Source organism: Condylura cristata, unplaced genomic scaffold, assembly GCF_000260355.1.
Source record: "Condylura cristata isolate star-nosed mole 26May11 unplaced genomic scaffold, ConCri1.0 scaffold00003, whole genome shotgun sequence".
NCBI classification, from domain to species: domain Eukaryota; kingdom Metazoa; phylum Chordata; class Mammalia; order Eulipotyphla; family Talpidae; genus Condylura; species Condylura cristata.
The window spans coordinates 30657814-30675631 of record NW_004567104.1 but is presented as its reverse complement, the minus strand read 5'-3'; the positions used below and the strand labels follow the sequence as shown (position 1 = coordinate 30675631).

Here is a 17818-nt window from a genome sequence, read left to right as displayed (position 1 = left end):
TGTGCAAAATGATGTAAAAATAAACTTTTTAATAAAAAAAAAAGTCAGTGTTTACAAAGTGGCTAGAAAAGAACGCAACTGGTTATGTCATTCTAACATTTATTCTGTATATAGCATTTGAAAACCACCAAAAGAAAAGGAACCTTATATAAAAAGCCCTGATAACACTGTAATCTACCACCAATGACAATGAATGTTTAACCTTGGTACATAACTGAACAATAATTCTGATCCTAAACAAAATGATCGGTAATTATTATCTTTGACCTTGGCTTCAAGTCCTTACTTTCTCTGTGTGTTATAAACTTAAGGATGTATATAATACACTCCCAATGAGATCTAAATGGTCCATAACTGCTAAAAACAGCAGTCTTGAGGATATTTGCATTTTGAGAGTTTTCTATGTTTTAGGATAAAGGATAAGTGTTAGCCAAAATTTCAGGGAAACTGTCTTTGGGTGAAAAAGTCCTCTCCCCTAAAATTGTATTTTGTAGGCTAGCCTAAATTCAGGAGACAGGATTAAGTTTCTATTCAGGATTAGTTTACATGTTTCTACTTGAAAACCAAATCAGGCCAGATTTTTTTTTTTAAGACACAGAAGATTTCATTATTGGTAGCAAGAACTGTCAAGCAGGTAATATTTTTTTTAACCATGTTGCAAGTGACCAGAGAATGGGCCTAAGGGGTAGAAAACTGAGGGAGACAATATGATTAGATCTCAAGTTAAAGGGAGCTGTTAAGAAAAATGCAATCTGTAAGAAGTGGTAGTTCTTCTCACCTAAGACCTCTGAGCATCAGTTGACAGGTGACTCATTCTTGAAATGTTAAAACGGACAGACATGTATAAAATTTGTTTACCTTCCATATAGCCATTTCAGTGTATTCTTCTAAACTAAGACCCTACACAGAGACAAAGTCCTGGCACAGGCAAACTTTTGGGTACTATAGTCCCCTCCAAAAGTTAAGTCATTCAAAACATTAGAGAGAGAAGAGTCAGAATAATAAATGAACATATATGTAGTAAGTTTAACTTAAGGTATCTTGCTTAAAATACAAAAACACTGTATTCAGAAAGTAAAAAGAATCAAGAAAACAAATTCCTCTAATGTCAGTTTCTCCAGGGGGATGAAGGGAAATGGGACAAAATTAGGATCTCTTCAAAAGAAATGTTTCCCAACCTAGTGACTTGGTTTGCCCTAGCATCTCCAATTCCTACTTGTAAAGTATTCTCTATAACGTAAGAACTCTGCTCTATGTGCCCACCTCTTTTAGATGACTACTAAGCATACAGCATAGGAAAGCAAAGTTGTAACTGGCATCACAGAGAAACTCAACGGTCCTAGGATATTATTTTGCTTTTAGCCCCACTCTACAGCTAGTAATTTCACACGTAAACTCTGGAGTCACTGAGATTTGAGCTGGAATCTTGGATCCATCATATACTATATAAATTTTAAAAAGTTTAACTTCTATTTGCATCTTACTTTCTCATCTAAAATACAATGAAAATAACAGCTTATTGTTTTCAAGATTAATTTGATGGCTAAATGCGATATTCAATAAAACATGTAGCACAATCTCTGTTCTTGGTAACCAGAATCAATATTAACTACCCATTATACCCCACTTTAATCCAAGATGTGCCTTCGCCTAGTGTAACCCTTTTTTCCAGAGAGTGAAATGACAGGATTATGATTAGCACTTTTAAAAAAATAATTTGCTACAAAATAAAACAGCAGACTACATTAAGGTTACGTATTCTTTCAAAAGTCTATTTTTAGTTGTATATACACATACACACACACACAGGCATAATCTTAACTGAACCTCCTGTAGTTTTTTTCGATGTTGTCCACCCTATATAATCATCAAAAGAGTATATCTGGCTCTTCCTCAAGGCATAACATTTTGTACAAAACCTTACAATATTTACTATGCTGTACTTATTTACATGTTTCTCTCTCATTACAATATAAACTCTAAGGAAAACGTCTTATACTTTTATATGCCTGGTATCTGGGAAATAGTGAAGGTTTGGTAAATTTCTGAATGAGAAAATCATAAAAGTTTAACTGAATTAAAAACATACAAAATGTATTTATCATTATCTGACCAGGCTTCATTTATTGGATAGAAATGATGAATAAATGTTTGCTTAAGAAACTGAAATGTGTGATGTGCATAATGATCTTTGAAAAGTAAGACATCAAAGTATACAGATGTGCTGCACAGTTGAAGTTTTATTTAAGCAAACCAGTCACATTCATGCTTCTTTGTCAGGGACAACGAAAGTTATCAGGCAGAAAAGGTTGTAAGATGAACTGCCCAAGAAACCCCTTTCACAGATAACTTCAGGTACCATGAAAACACATCAAAATAACACACAGGAAGTAACTTGCTTGAGTACTTATATAAAGAAATATGAAGTCCTGTAGTATTTTCATTATTCAAAGATTTTCATTATCTTCCTCAACTTTAAATGTAAAGCCAACTATACAAGCACTCCAATTCTGCTATTATTCTATCACAAAAAGGCAAAAAATTAAAAATAAATTCTAAAGAAACCATTCACTGTGCTTAGATACATTTAACAATCACAATTTACAATTTACTAAATCAAAGTTACACATAAAAGTTGTTTTTAAATTTGTCAAAAGGTAGAACAGAAACTTGCCCTAAGATGAGACTTAATTTTTTAAGGTATGGGTTCTTTAAAGTGATCTGAAGTATTTGTCTCCAAATCATTAACAACTTGACTGAAAAACTGGAATTTTTCAACTTTTTAAAATCACATCTCTGTTGATATATATAGTAAGCTACATACATGAAATTAGGAGGGAAAAAAGGGAATCATGTAATATCATAAAGTTCAAGGTATTTTTCATTCTCTCCCTAGGCTAATTAATTTGAATGACAACTTTACTTACTCTAAACTTGTTAAACATTTAAAGAAAACAGTTAACAAAACTCACTTCCCTTTGTCACTTTAAACACACATTTTATGTTATTATGAAAACTCTATTTCAAAGTAATTTACTGAACTTGGACATTAAAGCCAAGTCTTAATAGATAACACTGATTTACTGAAGAGAAAAAAAAAAAAGCTATGAGAAAGCATAAAACAAACCGATGAAAGTAGCAACAGTTGTTGCTACTTATTAAAAATTCTTCCTTATAGTGGAAATGGCAATTTTAATGACCCTAGTAAAAATGGCAACACTCACCAGTATGAATCTTCTCATGTCTCTGTAGCAGGTACTTCTGTATGAAACGCATGTCACATTGACTACATTGAAATGGTTTTTCGCCTTAAAATAATTTCACATCCATAAATTAGTTATTGGATAAGATACAGTTTATAGTCACTATTTATGAGGATAGGTAAACCTTAGAAGCTCAAATTCTGGAAAATTCTGAAAGTATCCATACAAGTTTTTAAATTGTTCATTAACAGAATTTTATTTCCTCTAAGTATTTTCTTCAAAATTTTAAAATTCATTCTCACAATCACACAAAAATGAGATTAAATACAATCTATAGCCTTCGATAGAGGAAAAAGGAAAATAAAGCAATTTAAAATAGGATTTTAAATTCAGTAGGCTAAAAAGGACTCCACAGGTTAACAAATGTGTGACACGTTTCTTCCATTTTGTCTGAAAGAAGATCCACCCATGCTGTTCTTTCTCCATGGCTGACCATCATGCTACACTCTTTCAGTTATTTTCTAAGGAGCCATCAGAACACTCTAGACATTTTCTTTTTTAAATTCTATCTCTCCAAACATCTTCTCTTTGCTAGAGACTTTCCCTTAAAGGGAAGTATTCTTTGGTCTGCTCTAAGCAAAGAAAGTTTCCAGAAATCTCAGCAGCTTCCATCTTTTTTACCACACCTTGATAGAGAAGCTAGCTAGCTATGTCCCAAATTCTTCACCACCTACTTGTGCTTTAACCCTTATGATTTGTTTTCCTAAAAGCAACTCATGATCTCCTTGCTGTTTTCTCAGTTCTCTCCCTCTCTATCCTCTCTGAAAGCTGGATACTATTAATCATATCCTCATAATTTTTCCTATTTCTGCCTCCTGAGATTCTGTTTCCCTAGTTCATTGAAAACCTTTATTTCTCTACCTCTCCTGCTTCTTGCCAACCACCCTAATTCAACCTATAGATCTAGTCTATTTCCACAAATATACGTCATTAATTTTTAGTTCTGTTCTCTATGATTTCATTATTTTAACTATCTTTTTGTATATTTGATTCCCAAATCCATATTTCTGTTTCCACCTGGGCATCTTAAATAGAAAAATAATAATCAAAGGCTTTTAAAGATACATTCTTTACTTCTCACACTACACAGAATTCATTAAGCCAAATCAATATCCAATTAATACTAATTTTGTACACTTATGTCAATTGTTTTCTCTCTTAAAAAGTTTTTCCTGATTTCCTTACGACTTCTAGTTTGCGAAATCTCTCATCTGAAATGCCAGGTTAGCTACAGTCTTAGGAATGAATAACATTTACACGAAGATGAAAATAGCATAGATAATGATTTTAATGGCCATAAGCCCATTCTAATTCAAGAAATACCTGTATGAATGAAGACATGTCTCTGTAAGTGATAGTTCGTTCTAAAGGCAGCATTGCAGTGCTCACAAACGTGAGATTTAGGGGTTTTCAAACCAAGTGATCCATCCTCATTTATTGTAAGAATCTAGTTTAAAAAAAGAGGGCAAAACAAAAGAAACGTTTTTAAAACATAATACTAATTTGTAAAAAAAAAAAAAAAAAGATAATGCCTTTTAATGCAATCAATGGTCACCAGAAATTGTAAAAAAAATTTTTCCTAAATAATCTTGAGAAGGCTATTAATTTATTAAAATAATTGTTATCATTAGTTGTAGGAAAGTACAACATGACTCAATGTGAGTAAATTCACTGATAAAATCTTGGAAAGTAGTTAAGTAAAAATCTCAGGATTTTGCCCCCTCCTCTCTCACACTGGTATTTGAAAGTCTTCCTATGCATTCCCTGCTCGGGTGAACATAGCTTTGTTTTCTATTTTCAAATTCTTACATACGCAGGACAGAAGTCATGTATTAGACATGATTTAACTATCATTGATAATAGTGAGAAAGCTCTCTGTTTATAATTTATATGGAAAGAGGTCCAATTTATTGCTAAGTTTAAAAATAGCAAAGTTTAGAATACAGTATATAGTTTTGCTAACTTTTTATACAAGGAAATACATCATACAGGACTATTTATATATTTGCATGTCTATGCAAAAAAATTACTTGAGAAAGAGATACATAAAATAAATATAAGCTCAGTTGGGGTGGCTGGTGAATTTGGCAGACAGGAGATAAACTAGAAGAGAGACTTTACACTGCACATACTTAAAATACTTGGGAGGGAACCATAACCACATAAATGCTTACCTATTACAGATGCCCTTTAAAAAAATTAAGAAAAACTAATTTTTTGAATCCTCCTAGGACAGAATTTGCATTTTAGAACCTCTAAGGTTATCTGAGGACTATCAAACTGTTGCTAAAATATTCTTAAAGAAACGCAGTTCTGGGTTTCATGAATTCCCATTTATTTACTATTTGCTCAACACACAACATTAAACTGCTTTTCTCATCAGATATGTGGCATAGTGAAAACAATTAATGATGCTTTCTATTGTTATCGATGAGAGAAGAAAAGATAGCAGGACCTGATGTGAAAATAAGAAGGAAATGAGGAGTTAAGGTGAGTAGAAGCAAGGTAAAGAAGAGGGAAACAAACAGAGGTCCGGCAAAGTTGGAGCTAAGAAATTGTATCCCACATACGCAGAGAATTCTAGGAAACAATACAAAGGTGATAGGCCTGTTAATACAAACCTATGATCCTCTCTCAGACAAGAAAAATGGAGGTAAGGAAAAAGGTTTTAAAAATTTTTCTTTCCTTAAAATTCAGGAAAACAGTTCAGACTATACTGTATGCAAATAAATGGTAATTGTTATGCAAATAAAAGGACATTTGGTTCTGGGCAAACTGCCAATGTGGTCAACAGTGCTTCAAAGTCTATGCACCAAAGTTACAGAAGGAACTTTTGGCAGAAGTATGGCAGTGGGTGTCACAGTTTCCTGAGGAGAGTCAGTAGGAATGGAAAGTTTCAGCTCTGTCCAGTCAGTCTAAAATGTTTCAACCCCTCCAAGTCACAAAATAATATGCAAGTTAACACTCTGCAAAACAAAACAAGACACAAAACCTTTAAATGTGATTCAAAATATCTCTAACATGAAGCAAATCATAAAAAGATTTTAAACATTTTATATAATCAAAGCACCAGGTATTTTTTTTTCACATATGGTGATAACAAGCAAGATCGAAGTGCCAAAGAACATGGAAGCTAAATGGATTTCTCTGGCATAGCAACTGCAAGGAAAGGCTTTGTAAGGAGCAAATCCGGCCCAAATTACTTAATGTGTAACGGATGTAATTCTTTACTGTACAAAGCCCTTTTATGAAGAGTAAGGGAGTGCTAGATCATTGTTTCCCTGCAGCAGAGGTTATGCCTTTCTTTGGGAACTCAAGCCTTAATACAAGGTGGATTTCTGGATGAAACAACTAACACTGCCTGTGAATAGCAGGCTGAAAAACTGGCATATTTAGAAGTTCAAAAACAGAAAAACGTTAATTCTTCTAAGACAATTTTTTCTTTTCCTTATAGTCCAGAGTAATAACTAACTTTATTTTTAAAACAGTAAAATGCATCTTGCCTCAGTCGAATACAAGCGGCTCATTAACTCAATTTGTAATCTGCTTTCAAAATAAACACCTGCTTTTGTCTGTTTTATTTCCCCTTATAACCTCAGTGTCCAAAATGGAGTCTGGGGCATAATATGATAATAAATGTTTATTGACTGGGTTGGCTGCCTATCATCCACACCAAGCATCCTCACAGCATATCACTTTATGCTTTTAAAAAATTTTTGCCCAGAGTGGTAGTTTTCAAACTTGCAAAGTAGTGCTATAGAAGGATGGGTATCCAAAGAACAAAGTCCCTTACTAACAGAAATGTCACATTATTAAAGGCAAACTTTACTTCCTTGGTATAGACTTGGCTTTTCTTATTCACACCCTTATAAAATCTCCTATAGAAGTAAGTGTATTTGCATTAGGTATTAGGCATTTTAATTGCTACTACATCGGTTTCATAAAAGTTTTTCTTTCCTTTCAACATATGAATATGATTATAACTGAAGAGTTGGAAATTTTGAAGTTTAAATTCTAAAGTGGCTGCTTTTATGTCTCCAAATGTTTTACCTAGCATCCTGTCACTGCAATTTTTGGAGAAATTTATAATATAGAAACTAGATAATTGGGCTTTATCAGGAATTATTAATAGTCAAAATAATACTCAACATACTTGATTTTTCTCCTAACTGACCGGTAAATTTAAAACAGTAGTTTTCAGTTAAAAAAAAAACTTCAATACCAAAGGAGTTCCTCAAGGTGCTTTTTTAATTTCATGGTCCATTATTAGATATATTTTTTTGTTCCTAGTTACATCTGTTTCCAGTTAGCTACCCTTATATATGGTAATATTTACTTTAAATAGTGTGCTAATTTTACTCAAGCAAAGCAATAAGCCCTATCTGTTAAATTAATGATTGTTTATTCCTTAAAGGTCACAGCTATTGAATAAATGAAATCTGGTAACCTCCTATAAGAAACTTGCTCTCTTTAAAAGACAGCCATGATTTTCCCTAAAATACATTATGTATACTATGTATTTACTACTGAAATCATTTAAGGATTTTTAAACTAACAACTACAGGTTTTAGCATTCATTCCTAAATTAGTTTCTAAACCACCAAAACCTAAAAGACAACTTAGAGATGTTAGTTTGATTTTTCACCTATTAAGAGCTGTTTTATCACAACTGGGAATCAGGAGTGAGTTCTTTCAAAATTCTCTCTCCTCTCCAAATCCAAAAGGAAGAACAATACAATCCCATATACATATAACAAAATAACAAAGTTGTTTAAAGCAATAACCATCACATCTCTACCATCTTCTTTCTAACAGCCCATCTTCATATTGTCACTTCCTTTTGTTCTCTGAGATTTCTGCTGCTCTATAGTAGATTTTACATATTATTAGTTTCATTTTTAAATTGTAACTTCAGAATGTGAATTCCACTGTATCATAAATATGATCTATTAACTGATGTTTGGCATCAGTTAACTTGAGTTTTAGAAATAACTACATACTTTCTGTTTCCTAAATACTAGGCAAAGAAGTATGTGATATTTTTAAAAGATTTATTTCAAAATACTTTTTAAAAGTTAGTGCTCACTGATAACTCCCTGGGAAATATAGATAAAATACTAATAAAGTACTTCACTAATTTTTTTCTTTGTTTTTCCTTCAAGTACTATTCAATATGTCCATCCCTGCTCTGATAATCAGTTCTTCACTTTCAAAGCAACTTCTTTCAGAGAAGTTAACATGCAGGACATAACATAACATGACAAATGCCTGGTATGTCTATTTTTCTGTGCCTTTTAATTAATCTTTCTTCATTTTATGACATTCACTGTAAATTATACCTGCGAATCAACAGTGTATAATAAATTGGTAGGAGAGAAATTTCTGTAACTTATAATCTATTTGATTTATGGAATGTCTTCCTTCCTCAATTCAATCTGTAATTCTGAATAATCAATTTCAACTCAGACCAACTAAAGTGTTATATAACAAGCAAACCCAATTCCTTTCTTCAGCACCTGATAAAAGACCCCAGCACACAATATGTACATAAATTAATTTGCTAAAAGAATAATGAAGGAAACAAATTTCAGAATGAGAAGTAATTATATTCTGACTTTGCCTCATTCAATTATTAAAGTTTGAAAAAAACTTATAAAATGTATGCCATACTTAATTAAGCTAATATGTGTATATATATAAAGGACTCATTACAAAAAAGAAGAATGTTAACTCAAGAATCCTCCTAAAATCTTTCTGTGGTAGAAAAAGTTATCTCCTAACGCGCATAAGAAGTCAACAACAAAGTCAGGTGGTTAATACCTCATTTATTCACAAACTTCTAATATCAAGATAGGTGATTCTCAAGCTTAAATATATACTACAATTACAATGTACTCTAAAATATAAATGAAAACCTCCTGATTATGATTTCCAGGGATGGGGCCTGGATATTTACAACTGGAAGATATAAAGGTGACTCTAATCAGAACCAGGAGGGAGAATCATTCAGGAGGGCAGTGAGACTGAACTGAATTGAGTTTATTAAGACTTTTCACTCTTTTCTAATAATCTTAAATTTCTGCAGTCCTACTCTAAAACAAAACAAAACAAAGATTAAAAAGGGCAATGGAAAGTGCTATTAAGTGGAAAGTGCTATTAAGTGGAAAGTGCTATTAAGTGGTCACACCAGTGGAGCAATGTAAAAAATGAACAGCATGTCAGGAACACGTGGGACAGCAAAGCAGATATATATAACCAGTCAAAAATTCTTAAAAAGCTTTAGCAGTAGTGGAGAAAGGAAGCCCAAGGCATCTGTCCTCTCAGAAAGCTTCATTATAACATGTATGCCCTTTAAAAATTCTTTATATCACCAATCCCAAGAAAATAAAAGCTCTATCCTGTTCAAATGTATTCTAATTTGAAAAGGGAAAAAACATCACTTCAAAGATTCCCATCAAGGTGATGTAAATTAAAAAGAAACTGGCATTTGAAAAGAGAGAGGCTTTTATTATGTAGAAAATCTACTTTCATAAAAATAGCTTATTATCAAATAATTTGACCTAAATAACATGTCCTGGCCTGATTTTCCTATTCTTCAGACATGTTGCCAAATGTATTTTGGCAATTTTTTTTTTTTTTTTGGTGGTGGTGGTAGATATTTTGGCAATATTTTCAAGTATCAAATTTAAGAACCATGGCAACTAAAGGTAATATGATATTATGGAGCTTCTCACTATAAAGTTTATCTTGAAGGAAGCCACATTTATATAGCTGTAAAAGGCATGATACTTTTACCAAAAGTCTATCACATTACTTTAGCTACATTTATTGTACAAATCCCCAGTCTAATATGACAGCCAAATTATTCACAGTGATAAAATTCAAGATTTGGAAAAGGTACTAAAGAATTTATTATTTACTACAGCAATTTATAATTCTTTGAGGAACAAATTGCTTTTATGGAATTGAAAACAAGTAAAACAATTATTTATAAACATGAGAAGTTTTTCTTATTCTCCTCAAACAAAAGGCAGAATGAGTTACTCTAATGAAAAATCTGAAATGGGAATTTTTAAATATGTCCAAAATATATAAAAGAACTCATTGGCTAAGCCCAAAGTTTTATGACTCTAAAGACAAAAATCATTCATCCAGAGACTACAAACTAGTGTTAAAAACAGTCCAAAGCTATTCTTTGTCCCAATGCAGGTAATACATTAGCACAATTCAAAAATAAATTTTTTGGTTATTCTCACACCCCTGTCTGTCATATATTGTTTCTATTAATGCATACCAGAGTTGGGTGAAATCCAGAGGTGGGGGGAGAGAGGGGGTAAGAGAATTCACCAAAGACAGAGTAGGGGTAAGAGCAGGAGGATCTACTGAAATACACTGCTAAGGGGAGCAGCAGGTGAGACAGAAGAGGTCTGCTGTGCCACATAGGTCTCCACCCTGGCTGGGAATCAAACTTGTGCTACAGTGGCTGCTGATAGCTACAAAATACTGAGATTTAACCCCTTGAGCCACCAGGAGGGTCCATATATTATTTCTATCACCATGAATTCCCTGCAAAAACTACTCTTAAAAAACATTTTCTTGGGCTCTTCCTGGTGGTGCAAAGGGTGAAAGCACCCCATTATGAAGCTCTCCAAGCCACTGCAGCACGAGTTCAATCCCCGCCAGGGAGCTGACCCACATGGTGTGGCAGACCTCTTCTGACCTGCCCACTGCTCCCCTCAGCAGTATTCTTAAGTCAATCTGCCTGTTCTGCTCCCCATTGTCTCTGGTAAATTCTCTCACCCACAACACCTCTGGCCTGTACCCCTGTTCTGTAAAGCATAAACAGATAAATCTCAAAATTTTTTTTCATTTCACAAAATGATGTAAAAATAAATTATTATATTACTAAAAATTTTTCTTATATACAAAATATTTAAATAGACCAAATATTTCACCTAGCAACACAGATATATAAATACCCTTATAAATTAATAAAACTGAATTTTAACTATCTCTAATTAAAAAAGGAAATACCTTACAAACTTAAAATCTTATGTCTTAGAAATACCTATAACATATCACTAAAATTCCATATAACGCCTTACAAGAAGATGATAATAAAGGCTTTGGTCGGAATTTCACAATACACTACTCTAAAGTATCAGGACAATAATAATAGTAAGGAAAATGTAGAATTTGTTAAACATACACACACACTTTTTTTAATGACTCCCCTATGCCAGCAGTGAACCCAAAGTAACATAATCAATATAGAAGTTTTAAAAATTAACTTTTTCCTCAAAACCTGGCATTTTTCTACATGTGAAAAAATATATATATAAAAAAAGGTATCCTATAAATCAATCACTGGGAAAAAAACACTAACTCCAAGTTAACAAGGAAGGGAGGAAGGGGTTTAAAAAAAACATGAAATATAGAATACCACCATTTATGACCAACAGTTTAGTACCTACATGTATATACTTATAAACATATACATACATGTATATATGTGTATGTATAAAACCAGTAACTAAAGAAATTAAAATGTCCTTTTATTATAAATTTGATTAACTATAATGAGATGCCCATTTCAAGTCAATAAAAGCAGTCATACTCAGGGCTACTAAGAGCATGGAGAGACAAGCCTTAGGTCTACTGGAGGTAAGAAGGTAACTAGTACACATTACTGAAGAATAGCATTATCAAGAAAACTTGAAAAAGTACACAAAGATCTATAGGCAAACATTTTAAGTACAGAATGATTTCAAATGAAGGCAAAATACAACTTTTCAACAGCATAGCAACCAGTGACTATAATGTAATATCAAAAATGCATTACAGAACTAATAAAATCTTTATAAAAATCAGTAATTTGAAATGTAGAAAAGCTTCTATACATTTTTAAGTGTTAAAAAGAAAAAACACTTGTTTTTTTAAGTGTTAAGTCAATCCATCCATATATACAAATTTAATAGAAAGGGAAGAAAATGGCAGAAAACTAAGCTAGTTAACTTCAGGAAATATGAGTAGGTTATTTTAGTCTCCATAGTTTTCAAAATTTCCTATAGTAGACTTACTTACATATGTATTTTAAAGCACTGATATTCTGATAAACGATTAACAACCAGTTAAAGTGTCAGGGAGGCTGAGAAGTACCTATTATTTCTATAGAATAAATATTCTCACCATGGCTGAGTTTATGCAACCAAAGTAAAATTTCTGAAAATATGGCAGTCAGTTTTGGCAAGCAAGTACAGCTGACTCCAGCAAACCACTGGGTCCAAAAGTAAGCAAAACACACAAATAATGGAGATGATTATGATTTAAATCACAAACGTGGAAAAAGCAGCCATCAAAATTAAAAGGTCATGTTATAATATCAACTTTTTATATTTTAGATATAATTTTAAAAAGCCATTATATGACGGAAGAAAATATGAAAATGAACCATAAAAATGTAAATATTCAATTTCTAGAATGCTATCCACAGTCAACTACTATTGTACTGCAGAAAGAAAGTACTGAAAAAATGGGGCCAGTGAAAACATTGCAGAGAAGGGCAGGCAAAGCCTAACAACATTATTCTGGATCACCTTGTCCACTTACTAATTTAGTCACTCACACATCAAGAGTTTACTAAAAGCCTATACTACCTACTATGCCAGGATCTCAGGATACAGTCGTGAAGAAAATGAGATTCATCTCCTTATGGATCTTATAATCTAGCTTACAGGTACCCTACAACTTGATTCCTGATGAATAACTGATACTGATTTTTCCTGAAGCCTTAATATTAAAATAAGCAAAATTAGTATGTATGAGAAGCAAAGACACTGCATGCCATCTTTTTTTTTTTAAAGAGATTAACATGAGAAAAGTTTACTCTGAAAAAAGGCACACAATGAAAGAGAAGTGAAAAAACTTAAGGCAATGGTCCACCACTCCTATGCAAGCATGTATTCCTTCTCTTTTGAAAAGGCTAACCACAGCATGCTAACTTACTAAAAAAACCCTGTGAAACTTTTATGTGTGCCAATCTCTCAGCCAGAGATTAACCATAAGATTAACAAATATTTTTGCAATTAAGATGTCAGGGATCACCATCTTAATAGTCTCTTACTTTTGCAGGAGAACGTTGTTTCCGTTTCTTCTTTTTCTGTAAGTCTACTGGTTCTCTGATTTGCTTTTTGTCTCTTATCAGTTGCTCAGATACATCAGTAAAAGTGATTTCCTGCTTTACACTTATCTGTTAAAAAAAAAAAAGGCCAAATTTAGAATAAAATAAAAAGTCCATTGTGACAAAAAGTCACCACGTGTTTAATACTTTGCTAAACCTACACGTAGGTGCTCCCAGAGCGTTTACTTATGTGTGCATTTGTGCAAATCAATAGTGACTTTAAAATTTACTAGTGGACAACTGAAAAATAACAGTCAAGAATATAAAGGTATAAACTAAAAATGTACAAGAAAAAAAAATTTAAAATGACTTCAGCGAACAACTATATTGTAAAGGATAGACCTGGACTTTTACTGGTCAACTTCATAGGGTTTTATACACACATTTGTTTTCAATGATGCACACCCAAAACTTAGGATTTTTTAAAAAAGATTCATCTATTTATGCATACAAGAACTGGGGTACAAGTCCAGAGATGTGGGGGGGTGAGAGGATTCACCAGAGACAGAGTGAGGTGCAAAACAGGCAGGTACATTAAAATTCACTAAAATTTACTGCTGAGGGCAGCAGTGGGTGAGGCAGGAAAGGCCTACCCCGTCATGTGGTCACCTCCCTGGCTGGGGATTCAACTCAGGATGCAGTGGCTGTGGACAGCCTCATAGTGCTGCGCTCTAACCCGTTACGTCACCAGGAAGGGCCCAAACCTTATGATTTTATAGAGATTACAATCATACAGAATACTCTTAAAGGAAAAAAAAGGTGTCTGATAAAAGATAATTATAAGGCTTAGCAAAATAAAACAGATCAATTTCATTTCCACAGTTAAGAAACAGAAAAGCACCAAAAACTTTTTAAAGCTGAATTTCAAAAATCAATAAAAAACTGGGGGATAAAAAAGGGATATTTAGCCATCACAATTGGCTTTCCCTCAGTTTATAAAATAGCACAAAACCACAAAATACTAAAAGTTAACTTCCACAAAAGAACACAACAATCAAACAATGGAAATTTCCTCACCTTTAAGCTTAACACTTTTGACAGTTCATCTTAGCCAGTATTTTCCTGGCCTCTCCAACAAATCAGCACCAAGTATGTGGTTATAAAAGGAAACATGGTTTTAGGCCACTGCCATATATAAGGCAAGAAGCTAATTACTTAATAAATACAAAAATACTACAAGAAACATTAAGATGTTCACAATATTATCCCATCTTTAGATCTCAGTTCTCAAAATATGAAGAACTGCTTGTTTTAAGATAATAGACTGAGATTTTAAGACCACTAATTAGTAGTTTTGATTCTCCTAAGAATTGATGATACTTAGTCATCCACTCCTAACAGCTACATTTTCAATCTGTCTTTGAAAACACAGGAATCTTTAAGGAACGTTCAAGTCAAGAGGCTGTGTAAAACATTAAAAATCCTTGGTCCTTCCATCATGTAAGGACACAGTGACAATCTGCCATACAGGTCTTCACCCTACCGTGTTGACACTCTGATCTCCAATTTCCAGTCTTCAGAACTGTTACAAGTAAATTTCTACTATTTACAAGATTGTTAAAAAAAAAAAAAAGATAATAATCTGGGAAGTGCAATATGCTAATGGTTATTTTTTAAAAGCACAACTAACCACGATTATGGACATTTTTTTTTTTTTAAAGATTTATTTGTACATACAGAACTGGGGTACAGGCCAGAAGCTCAGGGGTGGCGAGAGGCTTCACCAGAGACAGAGTGGGGAGCAGAACAGGCAGATCGACAAAGTACACTGCTGAGGGGAGCAGTGGGCGGGTCAGGAGAGGTCTGCCACGCCATGTGGTCACCTCCCGGGCAGGCGGGAATCGAACTCATGAGGAAGTGGTTTCAGCTTCTTAGTGCAGTGCTTTAACCCGCTGCGCCACCAGGAAGGGCCAATTATGGACATCTTACAGATTAATGATGTATAAATGGAAGACAGATGAATAGAAGGGGTTCAGGAGGAAAATAAAACAAGAATGTCAGGCTGGCAATATAAAAGAAAAATTGGAAATCTTCATAAATTCCTGGTATGTAGGCAGTGTAAGAATCACAAATCAAGGTGAACCTTGGCACAATAACATTATACTTAGCCAGTAATTCTATCAGATTATAGAACAGTACTAGTAACCATTCTTATGCCTTCTTTGGCATCTTTGGAACATTACAAAACAGTGAAATCACCTTTACGTAGCTTTGGAATAGAGACATACTACCATCTCTGAAGTGATGCTTACTGAAATAAACACGTAGTTACTAAGTATTACTAACTACTGACCCAAGTAGTTACTTGGGTCAGATATAAGAGAAATACCAAACTAAGCAGCTGTTTAACTGTGTTGTCCTATTTTGCAGGAATACTCACAAATGAGTGGGAATACTCACAAATGAGTGGTTCAAACATTCCTATCAGCTTACTAAATGCAAATAAGCCATGAAAATGCAGCATGCATTTTCTTTGATTTAAATCAGATATAAATCATCTGACATAAATCTGATATAAATCATTTTCTCTGATATAAATCAGAGAAACACTTTTCAGTAAACATATCCAGTTAAGTGTAAGACAGATTCACAAGTAAGTTCTGCAATTAACATCTATTTACAACCAAGGGAGAGCTTTTAATGTGCAAACAGTGAAAAACATTAATAACATGTATCTGATCCTTTTATAGTTATTTCTACATATATGAAAATTGACTGTAGAAGTACCAGCATTATCAAATATAATATATAATCTCCCCAAAGGAAAAAGGCTTAATATAAAGATTCCAGATTTCACACCATTAACACATGATTAAATGTTTGTCCTAAAAAGAGTTCAATTTTTCCCTTTTTTTAATTTAACTTATCTTATTATCTTTTTTAGCTGTACTCTTCTGTTACTTTCTCCCCACCTTTTGCTATCTATGGTTATATTGATAGATCCCCTTAATCCTTCCATTTCTCTCCCCAGTAGATTAGAAAGTTTATTTCTATACAAGGCAGGATAATTACCAATAAGTTGTTTAATATACGTACCCCTTCAACTTTACAAACATCTAGGTAATAGCTGTGCCTTTTCCAACCCTCACCCTCAAATGTGCTATGAAATGTCCACCTTCCAGGGCAGAAAAGCAACATTTTATTTTCTTATTTATTTTTGACATGGAGAGAAAGGCTAGTATAGATATGTATTTAGAGCCACTACGATTACTAAAGTATATCCTCCACTAATTATTTCAAAGAGAGAATTCAAAAAAATAAATTTTCTGAATTCTTCATTATCAAGACCTTTGTTTAGCAATCAAAATTAAATACCAATGTAGCTGAGTACAGGATAGGATAATTAAAACCCTTTTTCCTGTTATATGGTCTAGCCTAAGTAACTTAAAAAAGATATCTGAAAATCCCAAGACATAAAGATATGGATAAGATAACAAGACAGCTGAAAATAACAAGTTGAAAGGCAGGGGAACTGAAGTCTTCTTTGGCTTAAAAAATGCTACAAAAGGCCCTCCCTGGTAGCGCAGCAGGTTAAAGCACAGCACTGAGCATCTGGAGCCACTTACGCATGAGTTCGATTCCCGCCGCCCTGGAGGTGACCACATGGCATGGCAGACCTCTCCTGACCCGCCCGCTGCTCCCCTCAGCAGTGTATTTCGTTGATCTGCCTGTTCTGCTCCCCACTCTGTCTCTGGTGAAGCCTCTCGCTGCCCCTGAGCCTCTGGCCTGTGCCCCAGTTCTGTATGCACAAGTAAATAAATCTTAAAAAAAAAAAAAAAAAAAAAAACTACAAAAATTCCTTAAGCATGACCAAAAAAAAAAAAGATTCATTTTTACATATTTATTTATGCATACAAGAAAAGGGCATGGAGAGGTGTGAGAGGGTGAGAGGACTCACCAAAGTGGGGAGCAGAGCAGGAGGAGCTACTGAAATACGCTGCTGAGGGGAGCAGGAGAGTCAGGAGGTCTGCTGAGACAACTAGGTTAGCTCTCTGGCTGGGGATCAAACTCTTGCTGCAGTTGCTGGTGGTAGCTTGATAAGTGCTGTGACTAACCCCTGCCCCACCAAGGAAGCCCTACCCTTTTCTTCAGAACTACCTTTAAAAGAAAACCAAAGTCTCAGTGCTACTTTACACCTAAAACCAAAGTATGATTCACCAAAGCAGGCATCAACAGATGTGCAGTATTTGAAGAAACTGACTTGCTAGACTGTCAAAACATATGACATTATTGATAAAACCAACAGACCAGAATTTTCAAATACAAAAATAAAACTTCTGGGTTCTTTTCCCACAATTTATGCCTTCCCATTCTATTCAGTCCTGTACAACCTCGTGCCCACTTTTGAGGACCTGAATTTCAATGCCAACCCTAC

The 17818-nt window shown here is 33.7% G+C and overlaps 1 protein-coding gene across 5 annotated transcripts in view; it reads right to left on the bottom strand.

Annotated features, from left to right (window-relative positions):
- ZNF148 (zinc finger protein 148) overlaps positions 1-17818 on the bottom strand; it is a 108198-nt gene that overhangs the window by 24837 nt on the left and 65543 nt on the right. For 4 of the 5 annotated variants that reach the window (XM_004675143.2, XM_012733953.1, XM_012733946.1 and 1 more), the window contains exons 5-7: positions 13387-13512; positions 4587-4710; positions 3225-3308 (exon numbers count right to left, since the gene is read on the bottom strand). In XM_004675143.2, the coding sequence (XP_004675200.1) occupies positions 3225-3308; positions 4587-4710; positions 13387-13512 (334 nt within the window). The remainder of the gene's footprint in view (positions 1-3224; positions 3309-4586; positions 4711-13386; positions 13513-17818) is intronic. The other variant, XM_012733954.1, reaches the window with a different exon arrangement.